General features: G+C 45.9%; 1 protein-coding gene across 1 annotated transcript in view; it reads right to left on the bottom strand.

The window, feature by feature from the left end:
- LOC147724394 (carbonic anhydrase 2-like) overlaps positions 1-26,730 on the bottom strand; it is a 161,186-nt gene that overhangs the window by 20,437 nt on the left and 114,019 nt on the right. Inside the window, exon 5 of the mRNA XM_086965954.1 lies at positions 14,848-14,910. Within this exon, the coding sequence (XP_086822080.1) occupies positions 14,848-14,910 (63 nt within the window). The remainder of the gene's footprint in view (positions 1-14,847; positions 14,911-26,730) is intronic.

The raw sequence follows: 26,730 nt of genomic DNA, 5'->3' as shown, positions 1-26,730 counted from the left end.
AGTTGAGGCCCCATCCAGAAGGTGCTACAAGCAACCCCAAACCAGTTTTGCCCTACTCTGGGCTCATCAGTAGGGTTTTCGCTGGAGTCCTGCGGCACACTGATCACGAGACCCATGTCAGGAAATAACCATCATACTGAAGGCGTAATCTACAACAAGGGGCTTGATGGAATTCTCAAATTAATCTCAGCAACTGGAAATCACTTGGACCACATTAAAGTCCATCTTTTTCTGCCCACCTTGCCACTCCAGACAAAGGTCTGCCTTATGCAAATCACTATTGACCCTGCTCTTCATGAAAACTTCCCATTTCATGCTGCAAGGTGAGACCCCATTCAGAAGGGATCACAAACAACCCCAGATGGGTTTTGCCCCAGTATGGGGCTCATCAATTGAGTGTAGCTTGAGTCCTGTGACACAGTGAGAGTGCAATCAATGTTTGGTATACTCATCAAAATCAGGACGTCATTTACAACAAGGTGTTGGATGGAATGTTCAAATTAATGGTAGCCATTGGCAATTGCTTGAGTACACATTCAAGGCCATTATTTTTTACCCACCATGCAACCCTACACAAAGTCCCATCTTACTTACGCAAATCAGTATCAACTCTGCTTCTCATGGGAACAGTCTGTCCTGAATTTCCAGGCACCACAAAAAAATGCAGATGGGTTTTGCCCTACTTGGGGCTCGTCAGTTGGATATAGCTTGAGTCCAATGGCGCTGTTAGCATGGGATTAAATGATTGACTGGGATGCAGCACCAAATAATTACGAGTGGCTGTGAATAATTTGAGCATTTCACCCAACACTTTTTTGTTTACTTTAATGCAATGGCCTAAGTGTGATGGGTATGCCAAGATAGTTGTGCTGTACTCACTGTGCACTGCAAACAAGCTGCACCTGACTGAAGAGCCCCAACTAGGGCAAAACTGCTCGTGGGTTGCTTGTGTTCCAGTTCAGAAAGGACCTGCTTTAGCAGTTCGAGCTGGACTGTTCCTATTACAAATCAATTGATTTGCTTATAGCTGGGTCTAATTTTAGGTGACATAGTGGATACACAAACAATGGACTGGTATGTGGCCTCTAGTAGTTGCCAGTGGTTGAGATTAATTTAAGCATTCCACCCATCGCTTCTTTCTTTCCTTTTACTGCAAAAATCTAAAAAACGCAGAGTGTGTTTTGACCATTCAGACTCTATCTACTTGCCAATATGTTTTAAACAACCAAGGGACTATTTCATTATTTTCCAGCGTTCAATCCCTCCAGGGTACTAAGGGCGTCATTAGGATGGCGGACAGACATGTGTCCGTCCGCCACCCCCGAGGTGGAGGGACCGTCCACAGGGGCAGCGGCAGTCCCTCCGGTGCTATTAGGATGTGACCACCACCCTGGCGGTCACATCCTCGATCTTTAACCTTGCGGCGGGTGCTGCTTGATGCAGCAACCGCCGCAAGGTTAAAAAAGCATATTTTACATTGACATGCACAAAGCGGCAGGCACCGCACAGTACCTGCCGCTTTGTGCATGTAAATACAGGGGAGTACCATAGGTACCCCCCATGTGCACCACCCACCCCCCCTTCACCCTGGGGGCCCGCAACGAGCCCCCAAAGAAAAGACCGTATGCCTTTTCGTGGCGGCATTGCCGCCACAGAAAGGCATGTCCCAATGCAAATCCTAATATGGCTGGCGGTGTCTGATAGACACCGCCACCATATTAGAGCTTTTCCGCCGCGGTCGGAAGGCGACTGCGGCGGGAAAGCGGCGGACGGTCTTCCCATCTGCCGATGACCCCCCAGCCATCCTAATCTGGCGGGGGTCTTTAGAATCACCGCAGCAGTGAATCCGCATCCTCCGGGCCTGCGGTGGCTTCCGCCGGCCCGGAGGATGCAGATTCACCGCAATCCTAATCGGCCCCTAAGTTGGGTTTGTTTTAGAGGTTAATGGGGTCATACAGATTTCTTGGGTGGCATGATTAATTTCAACTCTAATTGGTACGTCATTCAAGTCATAATAATGTAACAACCTAAAAAAGGATAGCCTAATCTAAAACTGCGTCCTCTTTGCTGAGAACTAAGTGAAGCTTGAGAGTAGGTTTAGCTATATTCTGCTGTTCAGTGCCTTCAATTCTAGACCTTAAACCAGGCTTAACAGGCTTTTCATTTGACAACCATCTCCTGCTTTACCACAGATGCAAAAGGGAAGCTCTGTACACCACCTACCCACTCCCATGATGCATCATGATCAAGATCACCCAGAAATATAAAATTAAACTCACTGTAACCAGCATTGGAGTTACATTGTCCTTAAATATTATTCAAACCTTTTTCCTAACTTTGGATAACTATTGATTTTTCAGATCGTTTAGGATGAATGTATGCATTAACTAATATCAAAGACATGATTCCAAGCTTTATTTTTTTACGTTCCTAAGAGTGGTCCGTTTAATATTTATTTATTTATTTTCTTATATAGCGCAGGAATCGACCCCCTAGAGGGTATCTCCGCGCTTATGCCAAGGCTATGTTACCCAATCTTGCGCAGGGAGGTGTGCTGTGATTACATGGATGGGAAAAGATGGGTTTTGAGGGATTTCTTAAAACTCTGGAAGTTGGTGCCCTGTCTCAGAATAAAGGGGAGCGAGTTCCATAGCATGGGACCCTTGTAGGACAGGGCTCGACCTCCCTGTCTTACTTTCCTTACACGTGGTACCTGAAGGAGCATTTGGTTGCTGGAGCGTAGAACACGTTCAGGCCTATAGGGGATAAATATTTCTGTCAGGTATTTTGGTCCAGAGCCAGAGAGACATTTAAAATTTGTACAGCAAATCTTAAACTTGATACGTTGTCGTACTGGAAGCCAGTGGAGTGTATCAAGGAGGGGACGGGAGGGGGATCTGGCCGGGGCATTAAGGACCAGTCTTGCTGCGGTGTTCTGGACCACTTGTAATCTACTGAGTTGTTCCTCATTGGCAGAGATGTAAAGGCCATTGCAGTAGTCTAACCTACTTATTACAAGGGTCTGAACTAGGGTCTTTCTATATTGATCAGGCAGGAATGGAAAGATTCGTCTTAAGAGTCCGATAGTGTGGAAACAAGACCCGGTCACCTGATTAACATGTTCTTTTAGTAGCAAGGCCTGGTCTAGACGTACTCCTAGATTCTTTGCTATCTGCTTAGGACAAGGAGCAGGCCCCAGGTCTAAAGGCCACCAATCTGGTGACCACAGGAGAGGTGCCTCCCCGAACAAAATTGGCCTCAGTTTTGCCTACGTTGCATTGGAGGCAATTAGAGGTCATCCAGTCTGATACTGCTATTACCATAGAGAAAAGGTGAACAGGAGAAGTCACAGTTTCAGTGTTTTTTTTATTAGGTTTTATTACACTTGATGAAAAGGAGCAGTCTCATTTTAAGTTGCGGTCTCACAGTCACTACTAGCACACTTTCCGCTCTACTATTCGTATGTTACTTCTTATACAGCACCACAACCTCTCGAAAGACTGCGATTTGATGGGAAGTGTCTACCAATGTTTCGTTACACCATTATTAATAATTCATCATAAATATTTGGGATACAACTGACTCTTTACTTGGTTAGAGTACGGCTTCAGGGTCTTAGATATATCTGCTCTCCTTATCCATGGAGACTATAGCTGCTCCTACAGCAATCTTTATATGGTCGTCTACTAGCAACTCCCATCCATTTATTCCAGCAACAGAGCAATTTCTGTCCGCAGTAGAATCCAACCGAACACTCACTTTACTCGTAACATTATGCAGACACTCAGCCGCTCCTTTGCACAACTCTAATGAGGCTATTTACAGTACGCCAGGCGGCTCTGCCCTCCCTTGTTTTTGCAGACAATACGATTTCCTAGGTAGTTTTATGCAAATTTGTATAACACCAAATGGCTTAAGGAACACACACAGGACCCAAAAATCATTTTTATTCACCTTGTACATAATCCACTTCTATCACTGAGCACAAAATGTCACTTAACCACTTACCACCTTGAACTTTGCCACTGTGTTGACAGCCTTTATATGGAATTGTGGGCATATATAAATGATGCAATTACCCAAAAAAATGTTGTCCAGTTCGTTTGTGTTTGTCCTGTGAGTGCTCCTTAAGTCATTCGGTGCCATAAAAAATTGCATAAAACTACCTAGGAAATCGTATTGGCTGTTTTAAAGTAATATTTGTGCTTGCACGATAGAACCATTGTTTTGTTTATAACTTATTTTCAGGTTCTGAGGGACACAGGGTCACCCCATTCTTTTTTGTAATCCCTTGTTTTTGCGCATCTTTTTCTATTCTGTCACGACATACTTACTTGGAATTTCCTTTCATTTTGAAATGGCAATTATACTTGGCACACTTGTAATTGTTTTTATCTAATTATCCACCAATTACTTCCTTTTAATATGATGACTTTGTACCTTCTTATTCATATTTCTTATTTAGATTCAGTAGTCTTTGCGATCTGTTCCAGCTTATTTTCACTGTAGATTAACTGACCTCGTTATAGTCCCTAATGTCCTTTATCCATTTTGTGTAAAGTGATCTATGATGCTCTTTTGCCTTCTGATGCTCTTTGTTATTCCTTTGCCTTATACACTCTAATGCACTCCGATCTGATGCTCTTGTGTCTTGTACGAGCTATATAAAAACTCTCAATAAATATAAAAAATAAACTGTCTAACATGCTTACTGATCTCAACAAAGACCACGGGGATCATTTGACCATAATACTTACAATAAAGCCATGAAACTCCTTGAAACCAAGGCCGGAAGCAACCAAATATGGTGGGTGGCCAGCATTTGTTTTTCTTTTGCAGAAACAAACCTCCAAAGTGGGAGTTTATTTCTGCAAAACAAAAAAAATGGACTGACAAACTAGGAGTTGTTTCCTATAGATGCGTGGGTAAGATCTGTTTTTTTCACGACTCCAAACTTTCACTGGCCTTCTGGCTTTGGAATCCTACTCAATGTTTTCTTTTTAATGTCTAGCACTATCGATGGAAAAAACACTCCTTTATAATCTGCAACGATACATTAGTTTAATGTTAGGCACACAAACAAAAACCGTGTTACCAATAGTGCCTGCAGACCCATTTTCTTCGAATTAGCTGTTTTCATATCATGGTGAAAAACTAAAGAACCCCTTTAGACTAAGAGTCTTATCATGAGTTTGGCGGTCCTCCTGCAGCACCGCCACCACTGCGCTGGCAGGAGGACTGCCAAGCCTGTGGTGCGTCTGCCTGCCGGATTCTGAATTGAATCCAGGACGGGTGGGTTCTGCTGCAATCTTACAGGGTCGACTGTGTTAGGTTCATAGGAGAGCCTCAACAGCACACTCCGCGTGACAGCGCCTGCATCATGTTCCTGCATGGTGTGGCCTGCACCTTGTTGTGCATGGTGTATGCCACTCGGTGCAGGAATGGGATGCAATTCCAGGGGGCACACCATGTGCCCCCCGCATGCACACCCCGTTCCCAGAAGCAGCAGGGGGCCCTGTTAGGTCCCCTTAGTTGCATCTCTGCCACCCTTTTCATGTCAGGCTCACCACCATGAAATAGGTGTTGGAAATGCTAATAGGAACATGCTCGCTTGTGCCGCATCAGCACTGCCAGCATATCCCTTTCTGCTTTGCCACCGCCGCGGGATCCCACTGGATGTGGCGGTCCAGTGGTGGTCTGGCTGCCACACTCGAAATATGGCTGGCGGACCCGCAGTGGTTTGTGGTGGTCGGACCGCCATAGCAAGTACGTCAGCCAGAGGGCCACCATACTTGTAATAAGACCCTAAGTATAATCTATGGGGTGGCAGGAAGCAGGAGAAAGGGAAAACCAAGGAGGACAGAAGGTTAATATTGCCTTCTTTTCCTACTTTGCTTTCTCTTCTTACATTTATATGGCATATAATCGAGCTGTGAAAGCAAAAAGACATTGTGGAGCAAGTAGTAAGTTGGTTTGCACACTGCATGGAAATGGGCAGATTTAATGAGTCAGAGGTATCTGTCTCCCTTTAATGACAGAGTCAATGGTAATGCAGCATAGTGGGGAAGGAACAGGCTAAGTGGTCACACAAAATCTAACATCTAATAAAGCACAAACAGGTCCTTCATATCATTGTGCTAAAGTATTGAACTGTTTGCAAAAAAGCCTAAGCCTTTGGCTTTGCTTTGGGATTGCTTTGGAATTGCTTGGTGTAAATATATATATGATGTAGATTGAGTCTCAAAATGAGGGCATGTTTTGAGACTGATTATTGTGTGAGGGCAGAGATCGTTCGGAAGTCCAAGAAGAATCTGGGGTTGCAGCGGGCAGGGAAACTGGCACATTAAAGGAGGCTGCTGTTCCCAGTCTGTCTTCAATGACTATTAATCCAATTCTTTCTGTCAAGAGTTAAGACGAACCCAGAGACTAAGCATAATTAAAGTGTTGCAATAAGAAGAGAAACCAGAAAACTAAGCAGGACTGATAGTCCTTATCTACCTTCTACTCTTATACATTTATGTGTCTCTATGTTTATATATGAAACATGGCGATGGTTGTGAGCAGCGACAAGCCTTGATTCAAAGTTGTGTATTGGTGTTACATATTTCATGCTACAGGAGTATCAAACGCGCCAGTAGGTTTCAACTGGCTTCATTATCTAGTCCTCTGTCTGTTCATACATACGTTATTATAGTCTGAGGGCAAACATGGAGCTGAAGACGAAAGCCTTGGTTTTGAGTGCCTTGTAACACCAGCTTGTGTACGGGTCACACTATCATTGTGTTTCCTGCACCTGATAATTTCCAGGTAGGATAAAATCCGCACCCCCTCTTTTATCTGCATGTAGATATCTGCAGATCAAATCTGCCGATGTTTACCACACGACAATGCCTTAAAATAAAAGGATATGTATATTTCGATACAGAAAGCGCCAAAATATGAATCATTTAACCCATTTTGAAGGGCTGAAATCAGGACAGGTAATATCAATCAATCAATCAAGAGTATTTGTGCGCTACTCACCCGCTAGGGTCTCAAGGCGCTGGGGGAGGGGGGGCTGCTACTGCTCGAAAAGCCAGGTCTTGAGTTGCTTCCTGAAGGAGAGATGGTCCTGGGTGAGTCGTAGGTGGGTGGGGAGGGTGTTCCAGGTCTTGGCCGCCAGGTAGTCGAAGGATCTTCCTTCCTGGTGGTTCTGCGGATCCGTGGAACGGTGGCAAGGGCGAGGCTGGCGGAGCGGAGCTGGCGGGTTGGCGTGTAGAACGTGAGGCGGTTGTTGAGGTATTCCGGGCCCAAGTCGTAGAGAGCCTTGTGAGAGTGGGTGAGGAGTCTGAACGTGATCCTTTTGCTGACGGGGAGCCAGTGCAGGTCCCTCAGGTGGGCGAAGATGTGGCTGTGTCAGGGGATGTCCAAGACGAGTCGTGCTGAGGCGTTCTGGATGTGCTGGAGTCTTTTCTGTAGTTTGGCGGCGGTCCCAGCGTAGAGGGGGTTCCCATAGTCCAGACGGCTGGTGACGAGGGCCTGGGTGACCGTTTTCCTGGTTCCAGTGGGGATCCAGCGGAAGATCTTACGGAGCATGCGGAGAGTGTTGAAGCAGGAGGAGGTAACAGCGTTAACTTGCTTGGCCATCGTGAGGGAGGAGTCAAAGGTGAAGCCCAGGTTGCATGTGTGGTCCGTGGGCTTGGGTGGGGGGCCCAGAGCAGGGGGCCACTAGGAGTCGTCCCAGGCGGAGATGGATGGGTCGAGGATGAGGACTTCCGTCTTGTCTGAGTTCAGTTTCAGGTGGCTGAGCTTCATCCAGTCTGCGATGTCTTTCATTCCGTCCTGGAAGCTGGCTCTGGCGGAGGTGGGGTAGTTGGTGAGAGATAGGATCAGTTGGGTATCGTCGGTGTAGGAGATGATGTTGAGGTTGTGCTTGCGTCCGATGGCTGCGAGGGGGCTCATGTAGACGTTGAAGATGGTGGGGCTGAGCGAGGAGCCTTGAGGTACGCCGCAGATGATCTTGGTGGCTTCTGCGAGGAAGGGCGGGAGACGGACTGTTTGGGTTCTGTCGGAGAGGAAGGAGGTGATCCATTCAAGGGCCTTTCCTCGGATCCCGGCGTGGCGGAGGCGTGTTGTCAGGGTGTGGTGGCAGACCGTGTCGAACGCAACCGAAAGGTCGAGCAGGATGAGGGCGGCGGTTTCTCCGCTGTCCAGCAGGGTCCGGATGTCGTCGTTGGCCGTGATGAGGGCGGTCTCGGTGCTGTGGTTCGCTCGAAATCCGGACTGCGATGGGTCGAGGGAGACATTTGTTTCCAGAAAGGCTGTCGGCTGTTTGTTGACGGTTTTCTCGATGACTTTTGCAGGGAAGTGGAGGAGCGAGATGGAGCGGAAGTTCTTGAGGTCTGAGGGGTCTGCGGTGGGTTTCTTCAGGAGGGCGTTGATCTCTGCGTGCTTCCAGGTCTCCGGGAAGGTGGCGGATATGAAGGAGTTGTTGAGGATGTCCCGAAGTTTGGGTGCGATGATGGAGTCAGCTTTGTTGAAGATGTGGTGTGGGCAGGGATCGGCTGGAGAGCCCGAGTGAATGGTGTTTATCGTGTGGGTGGTATCTTCCGTGCTGACCTGAGTCCAGGCGCACATGGTGGTGGTGGGGGGTGTAGGTTCGGTGGTGGGGTACTTGTTCTGAGCGCCGAATCTGTTGTGTATGTCGACGATCTTACGGTGAAAAAAGGTGGCCAGAGAGTTGCAGAGGTCTTGAGAAGACGTGATGTCGTTGTTGCTGGCCTTGGGGTTGGAGAGTTCTTTCACAACGTTGAAGAGTTCCTTACTGTTGTGTGTGTTGTTGTCCAGTCGTTCTCTGAAGGATGACCTTTTGGTGGTGCGGATCAGCTGGTGGTGTTTGCGGGTGGCGTTCTTGAGGGCTGTCATGTTGTCCGTTGACTGGTTGTGGCGCCAGGCTTTCTCAAGGTCACGGCAGGATTTCTTGGAGTCTTTGAGATCGATGGTGAACCACGCGGCTTTCTTGCTGTTGAGGTTGTTGGGAGGTTTTTTCAGTGGAGCAAGGGTGTCGGCGCAGTCAGTGATCCACTGTGTGAGGTTGCGAGCTCCTTCGTTGGGGTCCGTGGTGTTGGTGGGAGGGTTTAGGCGCAAGGAGGTGGTGATTTGGTCGGTGGTGATCTTGCTCCAGCATCTTCAGGGGGTTTGTTGAGGTCGGTGGTGGGTCGTTGTTTTCCTGAAGTTGAAGTGTACGCAGCTGTGGTTGGTCCAGTGGAGCTTGGTGGTGTGGCTGAAGGAGAAGTGGTTGCTGGAGGAGAAGACAGGGTCGAGCGTGTGGCCGGCGTAATGGGTGGGGGTGTTGATTAGTTGCTTGAATCCGAGGTTGGCGAGGTTGTCTAGCAGGGCGGTGGTGTTGTTGTCCTGGTCGTTCTCCAGGTGGAAATTGAGGTCTCCTAGGAGGATGTAGTCGGGGGAGGCGAGGGCGAGTGGGCTGATGAAGTCTGCGATGGCCTCGCTGAAGTGTGAGCGTGGTCCCGGTGGTCTGTAGATTAGGGTGGCCTTGGGGTCGGTGTGAATCTGGAAGTGCAGGTGCTCTGCGGTGGCGAGGGTGTAGTCAGTGTTGGTCGTGATGCGGATAGTGTTTCTGTGGGCGATGGAGATGCCTCCTCCGGTCTGGTTAACACGGTCCCTCCGGATGATCTTGTAGCCGTCCGGGATAGCAATGGCCATGTCGGGGGCTGAGGAGGCGTTCATTCAGGTTCCCGTGAAGAAGGCGACGTCTTGTGCCGTTTTGTCCAGGAGGTCCCATAGTTCGACGGCGTGCCTGTGGATGGAGCGGGTGTTGAGCAGGATGCACTTGAGGTGGTTGTTGTTGGCGGCTGTTTTGGCTGGCGCGGTGCAGGACCGAGTGCAGGTGAAGTAGCAGGCGTGGCAGGTGAAGGCTCAGTTGGTGCGTTTCGGGGCAGCTTGGTAGCAGGCTGGATGTCGGCCGGTGTTGGGTGCGTGGAGGGTGGCGGCGTCGTAGCTCAGTCGGGTTGGCTGGCTCTGGCGGGGTCCAGGGGTTCTGGTGCAGACAGGCTTGCCTTTGGTGCGCAATCGGCGCGCCCGCTGGGCGTGGCCGCTGTGCGTGGCCGCTGTGCGTACGCGCGATCCCCGCCATTTATGGCGAAGTGGAAGGGAGGAGCAGCTGGGAGGCGGCAGCGGGCGGCAAATGGGGAGCGGGAGACAGGAGAAGGGGTCGGGCCGCAGGAGAGCAGCGGCGGGGAGCAGAGGGGGGGTTGGAAAGAGCGGGAAAGCGGAGCAGGGGAGAGCGAGAGCAAGCCTGGAGAGCGAGGACAAGCCTGGGGAGCGAGGGCAAGCCTGGAGAGCAGGGGCCCTAAGGAGAGGCGGCAGCAAGAGGGCCAAGCAGGCAGCGGCAGCAGAATCCGGGCACACGGGGGCTGTGCGGTAGTAATACATCCCTCACTTATTACCAGGGCACAAGTCCTAAAAAAAGAAGTGGGGGGACTTTGACGTCATGACAGGAAGTGACGTCACAAAAGGTGGCTTGCACTCAGTTGCTGTTTATAGTTATCGATTTCCCGGTAAAATAAGTGGGGGGACGCCGTCTACCTGCTTAGGACCCCGACTCGAGCTCTGGCTATAACATTTCTTTCTGCAATGTTTCAGATTTTAACATCTGTGGCCGGGGCACTCGTAATGGAGGTCTTAGTGTATGTTGTTGCGATAGGCATACGAATGGGCTGGTGTCGTTTGTAGTGTATTTTCTGCAACACCTCAAGACAATACAGCGTGTAGAAAGTTAATGTTGGCAAACTGAGAACTACTTTCTTTACATTGGCTCCTCTATATTAATATGCAAATACTTGCATATTGAATATTAGGTATTTCTCGAACAATATATTCGCTATTTTATGTGCTATACAGTGGTTCCCAAACTGAGTCCCTGGAACCCTAGGGGTCCATGACACATTCCCAGAGGGTCCCCATTCAGCAGTTTTAAAATCACTGCAAAGTTCCTTGAATAATCATCAGTTTTCAAAGCAACAATAAAAGTTTCAAGATACCTGCTGGAGAGAGAGATGGTAGTTTTTTCTATTGGCAGCTTTGATTCCTCTAAGGCGGCATAGAGGTTTAATATGCCTGCTGCAAAGAACATGTACCATGCACTTAAAAACAATATTTTATGTGCATAGCTCAGTGGGTTACAGCTTTTGTCACTGAGCTTCTGTTGTTTCTGTACAGTTCATAAGTGATAGTATCTTAAACAACTGTAAATTATTGTTTATGGTATTCTTTGTATGGACATTTGTCGAATAAACGTATTTAAATATGAAATGAATACACATCATGTTCAGCCATAACACATTCATTACAAATGGAATAAATCATACCTGCGTACCCTAAATGCCTTCGTGGTGCTGAAATTATCTGCGAAATCCTATGTAATCTCTCGAAATCCGAGGGGAAGGGCAGAGATCCATGAAAATACCATCTGAGGAAGCCGATTAGAGCGTAACAATCAATCACAGTAGTGGGCAAGCCTTTGCCCAGCACAAAGTTGCTCTAGCCGCGGCCCGTGGAGGGAGTTGGCGTGGGGCAGAGAGGTGGGGCAGGGGAGGGGCAGGGTGGGGGTGCTAAAAACCGGCATATGGATAATTGGAGGTAAGTAAAAATGTCATTAATAAAACGAATTTCGTAGCGCGCGCTTCATCGCATTTTGCGATGCAGGGCATTGTTTACTCTCTGCCCCACGGCAACTCCCTCCAAGGGGGCGCGGCTGTTTTAAGGCCCTAGCCACTCCTGGTGAGTCTGTCGCTTTACCCCAGTTCACCGAGGTTATTTTCGGCAGATAGATAAAGGCTTCAAGAAAGGGGGAAGGAGGGAGAAGATAGAGAAAAAGCGACATGCGCGGTACAAGAAAGAGAAGAGAGAGAATGGTTAGATGAGAAGAGAGAACTTGTGCAAAGTGATGAAGAGAGCATGTTTGGTTTGAGCATTTTTGCAGGGCTCTACAAGTACCACATTATTAGGTAGTAAAACTATCAAAATACACAGCTACATAAGGCTGTAAGGAAGTACTTAAGAATTCCAGCAAAAGTGAACATGCTGTCACCATGATGACCAGGACGGGTATATTTACTACTCTCAGTCCTGGAAGGGGGCAGAGGTCGTCCCGATCTTCAAAAAAGGAGATAGGGGCGAGCCTGCAAACTACCGCCCAATCAGCCTTATCGACTCCAGAAGGTTATTGGGAAGGTGATGCTCATGAGAATCTTGCTATGGGTTGATGATAACAGGATTCTCTCGGACTACCAAGCGGGTTTTAGATCTGGAACAGGAACGATTGAGCAGGCCTTCAGGCTTCTACTCATCTATTGGAAAACGGTTCTTGTTGAGAAGGGAAGCCTCTACCTGGCATTTATAGATCTCAAGATGGCCTTCGACTTGGTGCCTCGTGCTCTCCTCTGGGGAGTGTTTTCTGAAATGGGAATCCCAGGTTACATCTTGTCATTGCTGGTGCGACTCCACAACGGTAATTTTGCCCAAGTGAGGTGGGGTACCCAGGGGCAAAAGACTAGAAGAATCCCGGTGGACAGGGGCATCCGCCAGGGATGCCTCCTTGCCCCCACTCTGTTTTCACTTTATGTGAACGGAGTGGTGGAGCATTTAATGAAGATCCAGTCTGGCGCACCATCCCTGGCGGGCGAGCGTATTCCAACCCTCCTGTTCGCCGATGATACTCTTCTTCTTTCTAAATCCCCAGCTGGGCTCCAGAACCTCCTTGATAGCTTTCAGATATTTTGCGCTTCAAGGGGGCTTGTGATAAACACCAGCAAGACTAAATATCTGGTGCTGAACCCGCCAAGAAAACTGGGTAGGCCCCCCGTCTTAAACTCTGAGCCCCTTGAGAGGGTCATGGAATTCGACTATCTTGGCATACGACTTTCGGATTCCATGAAGTGGAATCCCCACATGCAGAAGATGTTATTGGGCCATAAGAGGGTTACGGGGGCCCTTTTAAAGGAACTGCGCTCTGCTTCTATTAGACCCATTGGTCCAGTAATCGATATATACGGGGCCAGGGGGGTAAGCGCAGCCCTTTATGGAGCAGAACTTTGGGTCTCTAGCAATACGTAGCATTTGACCAAATCTGAAAATAGATTCCTAAGGGAATTAATGGCACTCCCGCAGAGCACGCCTATTTTGTTGCTGGATCTTGGGTGCCATGCTATTAGCGACCTGGCAAAACTTCGCCCACTTCTATTGTGGGCGCGGTTGTGGCGGGTCCCAGAATTGGCCAAATACGCAGAAGGCTTGGCAGAGGTGATGTCTACTATGGGCTGGCAAAAAATCAAATGGCTCCAAGATGTCAAGTCCCTACTGTTTGACCTGGGGCTTCGCGAGTCCTGGGAGAATAAATCAGCCCCACCAAAAGCAGTAATAAAGAACCTCTACTGGAATTGGGTTTCAAGCAAGCGTAACTGTGATCCTAAGTTGGGAAGTGTAACAAACAGGTTCCTAACGATTAAGGACGATATGTTTACCGAGCCATACCTAGATATTATCCACAAACCCCTAGACAGGGCACTGTATTTTAAATTTAGGATCGGTACCTTACCTATAAGGGAATTTACTGTACGCTGGAAACCCCAATTCAAAACGTCTTCTGCTTGTCCCTGCTGCACTCTAGGAATAGAGTCCATGGCGCATTTCTTGTTTGCTTGCCCGGCCTACAGAGTTCCAAGGGGTTATTGGCTTAAACCATTGTGCAAAGCATTGGGTACCAGAGATTACATTGTAGCATTGCGTATCCTCTCATCGAATTCTAGCCTTTTGTGTGCCACTGGCCTGGCCAAATATTTAAGTTGGGCTTGGTCGATTAGAGTAAAAAAGCTGAAAGAAAATGTTTAATCCTTGTCTTAAAGTTTTTAATGTATAACAGTTCTTTTACCTTTTAACAAACAGAATACATTTAATGTGTAAACCTGTGTTGCCCAAAAAAAGGGAAATTGTAATTATAGCTTACTACCCTTCGGGAAATACTAATGTACCCGAATGTGTAAACTTGTGTTTTAGAGGAAATTGTGATAGCTTGTTGAAATCCAGTTGAGATTAAGGGTTCCAAGCTGTCTTTTTACTGTCGTTTTAATGTCGGTGCTTTTAAGATATGTTTTATATCGAAATAAAGCCTTATTTACTTGCTTTACTTTACTCTCAGCAGCAATTTTGGTAGATTTTTACCCAATTCAGAGCTGAATTTGAATGTATTAATTCATTGCATAGTTACCTAAACCCATTGCAATAAAACCACAATTTTTAAAACACAAAGTACATTTTAGACTCTGAAACGAAGTAAAACTGGTTATTGTATGACGTACATAAAACAACACATTACAATTTTAAATCTCTTTGAAATCAGTAGGACCTACAGGCACGGGGGTCATTAAAAGTTTACAGTGTGGAGAGTGGGAGCCTCGGTGTTCCACTGTGCAAGTGAGTTTATTAGTGTCTTTTATAGAGGAATTGCTTATTTTGTCTTGTAAGGCCCCGCTACTAAAGCTGTGTCCGCAGGGGCGCCCTCACAGACCGTTACAGTAAGGTGACAATTTTGGAGCCCGAACACCATTATTCACATGGTGAATTAGGCACAGTGGTTCCTACTCGCTACTCTCCGGTCAGAAGAATATTTTTCAACTTTGACTATTTATGTGATTGTGGCTTCAGTGTGTTGTCTGCAGTCCGAAATAACACACCGTGTATTCTATATGCACATGAGGTGAATGATCTCACAACCCTTCTCTGTTGTCTTTTCATCACTTGCACTGTGCATGGCTTCTGCTCTTCACTGGGTCCTTCACACTGTCACCTTACCTTGTTGGGAATTAGGCTCAAGGCGTCAATAACTTTCTGTAAGCCGGGATTGACCTCTCCAACCTGAAAAAAAGAAAACAAGTGAACAGAGTTATCTCAGCCTTATTATTAGTTTTGAAGAGTGAACAAGACACCTTCCACAAGGTCTGAATCTTGCTTTGAAATGTTGTGAATAGCCAGTCCTCATTTCATCATCTTCAGAAGATGCATGTTAGAGTCCAAATCTAAGACCTAAACACAGAGGCCTCAGTTACTATGCTGAGGAGTTGGCTGTGATTATAATCCCATCCAATGAAACCAGACACGCGAAGTTCGGATTTTCTAGGGCGGGATAATTATCGCCTGTTCCAAGAGGAGCCCTCGGCAATGGGGAATAACACATGCATGTTAGTATTATTCGCATCTCTCGTTACTTGTCGGGCGTTTCCCCTCATTAAATATTGGCAGGTCTGCCTTATCGGTATTTAGCCAGAGATATAAACTTTACCGCACTATACCAAGAACGATTAACACCCAAAAAATATATACTTTCCACCCCTACCCAAACAGAAGTTTAGGCCTGGGCAGTAAATTCCGCTCCGCTCGCGGAATTTGTGGAATTTCGCGTTCCGCGGAGTATGCGAAATTGCCCAAAATTCTGCGTTCCGCAACTTCGCGAAATGTTTTGCTTTTTCGCGATCTCAAAATGCGTGTTCACAAGATATTTCCCCCCGAGCACGCAAACAGTGATTGCGAACAGGAAAAAAGCACTGTGAACAAGCAATTCCGTGTGTTCGCAGAATTTCTAAGTGTTCGCGGAGATTATTTACCGTTTTGCAGAGCTTTGCGTAACGGGATTACGCAAATTCCACCCACCCCAACAGAAGTTTGTATAGGAGTTAGAATTTTACGACCAGCTTGTATCCAGGCCAACGACTTCTGAAATACACCTTAACACTTCTTAGGGCTAATCAGAGACGTTTAGAGGCATGGGCAAAGGGGGCTCTGGCCCAGGGCCCCAGCCTTTCAGGGGGACCCTTGACAAAGCCAGCTCTGTCCTGCAGAGAGTCTTGCCCTGGTGACCTTGAATAATTCTTAAACAGTTTGTAGTAAATAGCGTCTTTGTATCGTTTATTTTTAATGTGTAAGAGTCTATTCCATACATTTTTCAGACAAAATGTGTTTATGTTTCCTGCAACATTCATATAAAACTTTCTTTTAGATCAATACAGAACCTCACATTTGAAAAATCGAGTGTGACAGATTTTTTCCATTAATATTAGTGACTTGCTGCTGTGTTACAATACTGAAAACACACATCACTATTCTTGAATATCAGATGTACACACATTTAGAATTTGACCAAAGAGGGCATGAAAAAGCTGAAATTGGATCATAAAATCAAAGCTGGTCGGATCACGGGCCACAAAATACATTTGGCCCACGGCCCAAAAAATCCTTAAAACGTCCCTGCAGGGCAGCTTGATTGTTAAATGATGGTAATAAGTTATGGCTCTTTCACGTAGATTTGTCTTTGAATTGAGTACTTTAATAGGAGACAGAAAAAGCATGATGATTCAAAACAGAGAAAAATTAAATAATAACATTTTATGTACCGGTGGGAAAGGCAAAACAATAATGAAAAAAGAAGCAATATCATGCAGAAATTATGTTAAAACATTCTAAGGAGCGTTTGCCCTGTTTCAGTGTAACACAATAAAAAATATTAAACGTTGATTTGTAAAAAAGTGTCCAAGGACCTTGAGATTTCACTTAAAATAATGAATATTGCTTTCTACTTATTTGAATGCCCGTATTGAGAGAATGTGATATACGTTCGAGATATTTACATATTGTTATATATGTTGCTGTTATTAAAATAAACCTTCTTGTTCCGATTATTATATTCTCCATAATGTAGCATGATATTAGTGTGATTGCTGTAGTGCTACAATTTGATAAAAAATATTCTGGAAACCCATAAATTGGATAGCAAAGTAAGCAAAAGGGATGGGGTCATAAGGGGTGGAGTCATGCAAAACAGAGTCTCAAATTCAACCTATACCTTTATTTTTTTTAAACTCTAGTTTACTTAATTCATAAGAAAGAGGCTGCTTTTAAAATATCTTATGAGGTTAAGGCATCTGCTTCAGATATCTTTGTGTGGCCTGCAAATTTCAGGGGATAATAATAATGGTAAGATAACTCTGATGGCTAATGCACTTGCTGGGGGGATCTGTCTTTTATCTAATAATAGTTCAGAAGTTTAAAGTGTCTAATGCAAATCACATCACATAGCTGTATTTTATGTAGATGCCTGGGTTACTGCTTTTGACACAGAGTTTCATTTGTTAATTGAAGTTTATACATTGCAATCCTTCTAATATAGCACAGTGAGCTATCAATCAGTCATGGGTGAGAGGGCGCAATTTGAATAAAACGTATATCCAAGCCATATTTAGAAGTATATCGTAAAAACGTAGGAATGAAATGTATATCGTAACATGAAGTGGACGCTTATAGCATAAAGTTAACAAATGTAACTGTATTTACTCTTGAATATGCATTAGATTTAGAAGGCCCGTATACGTAGTGGGCTAATGTAGAAATGTGTAGAAATGCTTACGAAATGTAGAACGTACAAAGTAGAATTCATATACGTGTGTAACTTTAAATGGAGAAACGGCGTGAAAATGTAACATGGAGAAATGTGCAGAGAGCATACACGGTGATGTAACAAATGAGAATATAAAGTTATACTTTATGTAATCTATATTCTATGTACAATGTATTCACTTATACGTAAAGGATTTGCTAAATGCGATTGTATAGAAATGTGTGTTAAAGGTTATACTGTGGAGAAAGCTTCTTGTAAGAATGTTAGAAGAGTTTAGGTCATTTGTGATTTTAACCTGGCTGACCAAGGGTTCACAGGAGTGTCGTCCGCTGTATGTAATTTAGTGGACTCACAGGAGTCGTGAATAGCCTTGCTGTGAACGTGAGAGCCAAGGAGTCTAGTTCTTGTTAGATTTAAGGTGACAATGCTGGACAAGGTTTATTGCCTAAACGTGAGAAGAGACACTTGGAATTTGAGTCTTGTTTTGAAATGACCATTCACAGGACCAAGAAAGGTTATATACATAGTCATAAAGATTAAAGTTCTGCTAAGGTTATAAACTTTTGATCTGAAATGTCAAGTGAAGTCACCAACAAGAAGACGAAGATGGCGTCTAAGAAGAAGGGTCAACTTAACGGACGACGGAAAGAGACGAAGCAAGGAAAAAGCTAGAAGATGACCTCACGGGGAAAGTCCGTGGTGGGCGTCGAAGGGGCGTTCCACCCACACTGTGATTGTGTATTTTAGGGACAGCACCCCGGGGAGAAGATAGCGATTAGCGAAGGGGAACAGCGAAGGTGAAGCTAATTGCTCAGAGCGAGAATAGAGAGAAGGGCGAAGCGCAGATGACTTGAGCAGATGCGCTGAGTGAGATCAGAGCGCAAGAGAGCAGTAGGCCGAGGACCCTTAGAGAGCGGATGGGTAGGCAGCAAGGGTACTGCTTCTTAAACTTAAGTTACCTTTAGAGGCTAAGAGAGTTTGAACTTCTTTGGGAGTCAAACTGCTGACACCTTTTTAGGTTAGGAACTTGCGAAGTAGGGATGTCACGTAGTATAGAGTAGGGACAGATTTAACTAGATTATTTTTTTTTTCTTTCTGTAGATGACGCAAAGGAACCACTTCATATCGATGCCTTTAATTGCTGATTCTTGAACTGACTTTAATTGTATTCTTTTGTATAATTATTGGATCTTATCCTGAGAAGATTGTATATGCACTTAATTCTGATTTTATATAAAACTTTTAAAATTTCATCAGTTGTCAGTGGTCCTTCAGAGTTGCGTCAGTTTATGGGGTTTATCTAACCTATGCGGGGTTTGTCTTTTACTCAATGACAGATAAAAACCGATCCAAAATTGACGCATGAGATAAGTTATTAAATTGATCATAAATTGATATCAAAATCTCATTCCCCGCAGTTGGTAGCAGAGAAAGATGGTTTTCTTCTTGAGGAAGACAACCTAGGTCAGGTCTAGATTACCCCAAGGTCCCTAGTCATCGACGACCAGAAGAAGAATCCCTGCCGAAGAAGGTGCTGATGGTGTGTCGAGAGAAAAGCAGCAGAGTCGGTCGAGAGTGAGTATAAGGGTCATGCGTTGTAAGATTGCGGTATTTTATGTTGTACTTGTGTTGTAATGTCAAGCGGAGTTGAATGCCTGTAGTGTGATTGAGGGAAGGTTGTGAGCGCGCGCAACCGGATAAAATCTTAAGTTCAAGGAGAGCTTAAGTGGTTCGGGTGTATCGAACACCCAGAGTAATTTGTCTACCATTGAAAGGGGGTCATGAGGTACCATTGATCGCCCGACAGACCGATGATAGGGGGAGCGTAAGAGTGAGTGTATGAGTAACGGACGCTGGTCGTACGTTTACTGTGTGTAAGTAACCTATCAGTTAAGACGATCGTCTGACCGTGAGAGGAAAGACGTTTCGTCAGTTGAGGTGACAATTACAGTTAGACTGTGGCCGTACAGTCAGAGAAAAGTGATCGCTTGGACGGAAGTAGTCATTTTTTTGCGTATGAATGAAAAACGCATGCAAGATCGTGAGACGAGTTGAGAAAGAAGGGGAATTGCTGCAGAGGGAACGAGTGACGTCAGCATAGAACCGCGCTGAGATTGGTTAGTTTGTCATACGTCAGCGTAGAGCCGCGCTGAGATTGGTCGGTCAGCATAGAGTCGTACTGGGATAGGCTGATTAGCGAGAGCCGCGTAAGGATTGGTTGGTTTATCATTGGGACGTAAACAAGGAAGAGAAAGAGGAAAATAATAGAGTAGAGAAAATGAAGTATTTTAAGAGTTTAAGAGCAATCTTTAGGAGGAATAGAAGAAATTTATATGCCGGAGAAGAAGCTCCACCAGAAGGCACACCAGCTTATCATATGGCAGTAAATGTAGGCTTACACTCGATACTATGGATCTCCGAGTGGAATAGGCTAACTGAAGGGAATAAGGAACTGACGTTTCCGAGATTCGGAACGTTTAAACTAGACGTGTTGAACGAACTGAAAGCGGTAATGCTTGCAACGAGACCTCTACCGAGGCCAACACAGTTTGAAGCCCTTAGTGCATGGTTTAGAGCAGCACACGAAAAGAGCGTAAAGAGGCGCCAAGAAAGAGTGAGACGATCAGTAAAGGCAGTGCAGGATGCTAAATGGGACGATGAAGCTAAAAAGTGGAGGGTGCAAAAGATAGAAGCAGACAAACTATACCCGATGCTAGAAGTTACGGGAGAAAAGAAACCTCTAGAGGAAGATGAGGAAAGCGAGACGGAGGAGGATCTGATAGAGAGGCTATTAACAGATAGACCACCTCCGTACAACAGCGAAACCGCAAGTCCCATACTACAGCAAGGGGACGGAGCTAGATGGGGGGAAAATAAATCGATCCCAGTAACGGAGTGGGATACCAAGAAAGATGAGGAAATACCTCAATCTAGTTCCGAACAGAGAGTAGTGGGAAGAGTAGTGGTCCAGAAGGTGCCAGAAACGCAACATGCAAGGTCGTACCAAATGCCAGACGCTTTACAGGTACCTGTTACCATAGGGCCTATTGTGTCAATCTACAACCCAGAAGGGGTCCAGCAGGAGGAACAGGCACGATGGGACAGGGAAAGGGCAGAGATGGAGAATAGGAATACCATGATGAATCCTCAGAGGCAGATACTAGCACCGATGAGTCGGAGTACCCCATTAGATGCCGCAACAGGTCCCTGGGTAGAACAGGGGGGTCAAAGAGGGCCAATGGACTTAAGGGGACCAAAACCGAAATCCTATAAGGAGTTAAGGGAATACCTGAAAGAATGGGATACCGCCGAAGAGATTCGAAATAAAAGTTTAGAAACAGGAGCAGAGTGGAGAGATCAGGATAACAAGATCCTCTCTCATTGTGGAGCTGGCGAAAGCAGCCCGGAGTGGGAGAGAGGGAGCCAAGAAAGCAGAGGAAATAATTGTCCTACTATCAGCGGCAATAGGCAAATGTGCGACGACAGGAGTGCAGGGTGTGGCGAAGTGCCTCGCGTCACCTTTAGTGAGGGGGAACGAAGGACGCAGGAGTACCGAAATACTTTTAGATGCACTCACCATACCCCGGGTGAAACGGTGCAACATTGGAATCACGGGAACATGGAGAGTCGCGAAGGGTCTCGCCATGCATCCGGGGATCGCGAACGAAGTCATGAGAATATAGGGAGTCGCGAAACGTCTCGCCATACTTCTGGTGATCAGGATCGAGATCACGGGAGCATGGAGGGCCATGAAGGACCTTATCGTTTATTGAGCGACACCAGACAGCAAGCGAGTTACAGTGGTTTGGAACAGAATGGTGGATCCTATCTCGTATCTGGAGAAACCGAGCCGAAAAGACGGAATGTAAAAGTGGGGGATGGAGCAATGTTCCACCACACCCCACGGGAAGATGGGAAGGCTTGGGATCTAGAGAGGTGGGAACAAAGAGATGGAAGAAAAACTCCTCATAACTCACCTGTGTTTAGGCGTAGGACGCATAGTGGAGGTGAGAGGGGTATGAGCGAACCACCTAGGACTGACATACTGAGAGCTGAAATAAAAGCAAGACGGATTGATGTAATGAGTTTAATATCAGACTTGGACGAAATAATAGACGGCACAGTGGCAATAGAGAGGTTGGAACTGTACGCACCAGATGAAATATTGTTTTTAGCTAAGGATGTGACTCGGAAAGCAAGGGCAGCTCATGAAAAACTATCTGAATTAGCGGAAAAGTATATGATAGACATGTCACGAACTAAAGCTTTACAGCCCAATCATAGGCTAAATTGCACAGACCGAGATCTGGATGAACGTAGAACGATTGGCCTAAAAGTACACATAAGGGAACTGATCATGTGTATCAGGATATGGAAAGATCTGGATAGATGGGAGGAAAAATGGTCCAAGAGGGGATCTGTCAGAAGAAGTACAATTATGAAGTCCCAGGATACAGACCTAATGCGAATGGAAGCTTTCCCTTTGCGAGAAATCGCGAACGGAAACTACGTTCATGTGCCCTGGAGTAGGGGGGATTTAGCAGCATTCACTAATTCTTTCCCGAAACTGAGAGAAAACCCTGTAGAGTGGTACAAGCAGGTAGAGAGGTTCGTGAAGATCTCTAAGGTGCTGTGGATCGATTTGAACACATTGTTCGATATCGTAGTACCCGGAGATTTGTGGACGGCATGCAAACTTAGTATTGAATGGCCCACTTGTGAGCCTCCGAGAGATACCCAGACAAATGGTCCATCAGATAGAGTCATGGAAAAATACGAAAGAGTAATAACATGGCTAAAAGAGAAAGTGCCAGTGCAAGACATAGACTGGGTTAAGATAGATCGAACAACAAGGGAGCCCAAAGAAACGGTTCACGAGTTCTACGAGAGGCTACTGAAAGCATTTAAACAGTATAGCGGGTTAGACTTAATGGATCCTAAAGACATAGGACAGTTTGTGTCGAAGTTTGTTTTAGGATTGAGACCAGACATAAGCCTGATGATTCAACAGCATTTGATCTGTTGGCAGAACAAACCTTTAGATGAGATTCTGAGATATGCAAGGTACTGTAGCGATGAAATAGATTCAAAAGCAAAGAAACTCGAGGAAAAGCTAATGCTGGTACAAATGCAAGCAGCTGGAAAGGGTGGACAGCGGCAACAGGGAACAGGAACGCAAGCAAAGAAACAGAATAATCAGAGCAGAGATGAGGAGGAAAGACCAAGACCGAGAATGGATATTGCGACACTGAAAAAGACAACGAGGTGCCATCAGTGTAATGAGGTGGGACATTGGCGACGCGAGTGTCCTTACAATGTTGAGACAGGGGAATTAGAACAAGAGGAGGAAGAGGTACAGAACAACGTGGTTAAGGGAGCCGCAGTCCCGAAGGGAAAGTTTATCAAAGGGGGGACTCAGACTCCTCGAGCCCCGTTTCCTCAACCACCTCGCATTACAAATGGAGGGAAAACCTATAGACAAATGCCATTGTTCGTAGGAGGTGAAGAATGCTACTACGTTGATCCTCTTACAGGGCAACGAGTGAATAGGGAAGAAGACTGTACTCTAGGAGCAGCCCTGGAAGTAGATCAGAGAGGACCATACGTAGAGGCTGAAGTAGCTGGATGTCCTACAACCTTTTTGGTGGATACGGGGGCCACTCGATCCACGCTGAGATCAGCGGTAGTCCCAGGTCTGCCAATATCGGGAGAGACGATTCAGGTGGTAGGAGTCGCAAACAAGAGGATGACGAATCCTCTGACTGAACCAGTGTCAGTAAGGATAGGGAATTACAGTGACGAACATCAGTTTGTGATCTGTGATTCTAGCCCTGTGTGTTTGCTAGGAAGAGATCTGTTGTGTAAACTGAATTGCACAATACATTGCACACCTGAAGGAGTAGAAGTGCAGACCAATGATGAGGATGCCGATTTTAAGGTTGTAAACTCGCAAGAGTGCGTGGAACTATATCCTACCCTAACAGTGGAGGAGCTTCCACAGGACTTGAGGGAGAAAGTGTCAGCTGAGGTGTGGGATTTTACTGGAGAGGAAATAGGATTGATTAAAGGGGTAGAACCAGTAAAGATCTTGGTAAGACCCAATGCCGAATATCCAAGAACACCACAATACAAGTTGACACCGGAGACGATTGCAGGAATAAAGCCTGTGATCGAATCCATGATTAAACAGGGAATACTGAAAGAGATCGTGGGAAGTCCATGTAACTCCCCGATTATGGGTTTGCAGAAGCCTAGTGGAAAATACAGAATAGTGCAGGACCTTCGTAAGATTAATAATATTGTTGTCTCATGTTGTCCAGTGGTACCGAATCCATCGGTGATATTATTTCAGATACCGTTCCAAGCTGAATGGTTTACCGTGATAGATTTGTGCCAGGCTTTCTTTTCAATTCCTTTAGATGAAGAGAGCCAGTATCTTTTCGCTTTTAAGCTGGAAGATCGCGTTTTAACATGGTGTCGTATCCCTCAGGGGTATACAGAGAGCCCATCGATTTTTAACCAGCTACTGAAGAGAAATCTTGAAAGTCTAGTACTGCCCAAGAACTCGGTTCTAGTTCAGTACATAGACGACCTCCTAGTTGCGTCAGAAACTGAGGAAGCTTGCAAGGTAGACACCATTACCTTATTAAATCACTTGGCCGAGAACGGACACAAGGTGTCTCCAAGTAAATTGCAGTATTGTAAGACTGAAGTGCAATACTTGGGCCATAGGATTGAAAAGGGAAAGCGGAAGGTGTCTCCAGACAGAATAGAGGCGATCATGAAAATGAACGCGCCTACAACACAAAGAGAAGTCAGAATGTTTCTAGGCATGGTCGGTTATTGTCGGCAGTGGATAGCTAATTTCTCACTGAAGGCAAAACCGTTATTACAACTGACGCACAAAGGAGTAAGTGATCCGGTACCATGGGACAAAGATTGTTTGATGGCGTTTTTGCAGCTGAGGGAGGACTTATGTCGCGCCCCGGCTTTAGGAATGCCTGATTACACAAAACCATTTTTGCTTTACTGCTGCGAAAGAGAGGGATGCGCGTTAGCAGTTTTGGCCCAGATACACGGAGATGCGCGTAGGCCTTTTGCGTATTTTTCGGCTACATTAGATCCAGTAGCCGCAGCGTTGCCCGGATGTCTCAAATCCGTAGCTGCAACGGGTGTCAGCATTGAACGTTCTGAAAGCGTGGTAATGGGACATCAGTTAGTGGTGTACGTACCGCATTCTGTAGAGTTGTTAATGACCAGGACTAAGACTCAGCATCTGACAAATAGTAGGCTCACACGCTACGAGCAAGTCATACTGGCTGCCGAGAATGTGACCCTAAAAAGATGCTCCGTCTTGAATCCTGCAACTTTGATGCCACTTCCAAATGAGATTGAAGATGAAATCTGTACAGATCATGACTGCCTTGATGTGACTGAACTATGCACCAAACCGAGACCTGATATTGTAGATGAGCCATTGACTGACCCTGATGAAATATTCTTTGTTGATGGTTCATGTGTAAGGGACAATATCGGTCAGCTGAGAGCAGCTTATGCAGTTTGCACAATTACGAGAGTAATAGAAGCCGCTTGCCTGGAAGGAGTACACTCCGCTCAGGTAGCTGAAATTGTTGCTTTGACGCGTGCTTGTTTAGCAGGCGACAAACTTCGAGTCACTATATACACCGATAGCCAGTATGGTTTCGGGGTAGTTCATGATTACGGGCAGTTATGGTCTCAAAGAGGTTACATGACCTCCTCGGGTTCTCCCATTAGGAATGGAGAATTCGTGAGACTCTTGTTAGAGGCATTGCAAGGCCCGACAGCCATTGCAGTTGTCAAATGTGCTGCGCATACGAAAAATGTAGATTTTGTGTCTCAAGGTAACCGCTATGCGGATGAAGTAGCGCGTTACTGCGCAGAACAGGGATATTCTCACACTGATGTAAAAGTGGGGGGAATCCAAGAAAGAACTGAATTGACAATGTTGTTAGATACTGTAGATACGTGGGATGAGCTAAGGAGTGTTCAGGAAAATGCGCCAGATGATGAGAAAAAGAGTTGGGAAACAGCGGTTTGTATTAGAAGTGAGATGAACTTTTGGATCTCTGCCGATGGGAGGGCAGTGTTACCAAATGAACTTGTTAGTCCAATGGCAAGGAAATTGCATGGATCAGCACACATAGGTAGAAATGCTATGGTGAGAGTATTCAGACAAATGTGGTTCAACCCCAAGTTTAGAGTAGCGGCAGAAGCAGTGTGTCAGCGATGTGCGATCTGTCAGCAACTAAACGTGGGAAAGAGAACACCAGTCACATTGAGTCACATTGGGAGGTCTGGGGGGCCTTTCAATAGAATGCAGCTTGACTTCATAGAAATGCCTAAGTGCAATAGACTCAGATACGTTTTAGTGATTGTTTGCATATTTTCCAGATGGGTTGAAGCTTACCCTACACGTAGGTGCGATACACTTACAGTAGCGAAATTGTTACTTAGAGAATTAATACCGAGGTTTGGGGTGCCATCCTCTTTGGAATCGGACAGAGGAACTCATTTTAACAGCGAAATAGTGAAGATGTTGTGCTCAGCTTTGGGTATCGATCAGAAACTACATTGCAGCTATCGACCAGAAGCTTCAGGGATTGTAGAACAAATCAACAGTACAATCAAGTCCAGACTTGCCAAAGTTTGTTCATCAACATCCCTGAGTTGGCCAGACGCACTTCCAGTGGTTCTTATGAGCATACGTAGCACACCAGATAGAAAAACAGGTCTCTCTCCTCATGAAGTGCTAATGGGGAGAGCCATGAGATTGCCATCGGTTCCGACTGCAGCCCTAGTGAACATCACAGACGATTTGATCTTGGACTACTGTAAGGGACTATCTGATGCCGTTAATTCTGTGTCCCTCCAGGTCCAGGCTGCGGAGGTTCCATCAGCACAAGATTTGTGCCATGACCTGAGTCCGGGGGACTGGGTTTTGGTGAAAAAACATGTCAGGAAGAACTGCTTAGACGTGCGCTGGAGAGGACCGTTTCAAGTCATACTTGTGACGAACACTGCAGTAAAGTGTGGAGGCCTGCCAAACTGGATACATGCCTCACACACCCGAAGAGTGCCAACACCTCTAGAAGAAACAGCTCCTCTCTCGGATGAGAATCCAGCAGAAAGCGGAGAAGCCACAGAGGGGGAAAGCCAAGCTGTGGAGGTGATCGAAGAGGCTGAGATTGAGACGGAACAGGTCGACGAAGGTCAGGATAACAGTGAGACCGAAGTCGCCTCAGGAG

This window comes from Lissotriton vulgaris, chromosome 4_1, assembly GCF_964263255.1.
Source record: "Lissotriton vulgaris chromosome 4_1, aLisVul1.2, whole genome shotgun sequence".
Taxonomy (NCBI): domain Eukaryota; kingdom Metazoa; phylum Chordata; class Amphibia; order Caudata; family Salamandridae; genus Lissotriton; species Lissotriton vulgaris.
This window is presented reverse-complemented; position numbering and strand designations above follow the sequence as displayed.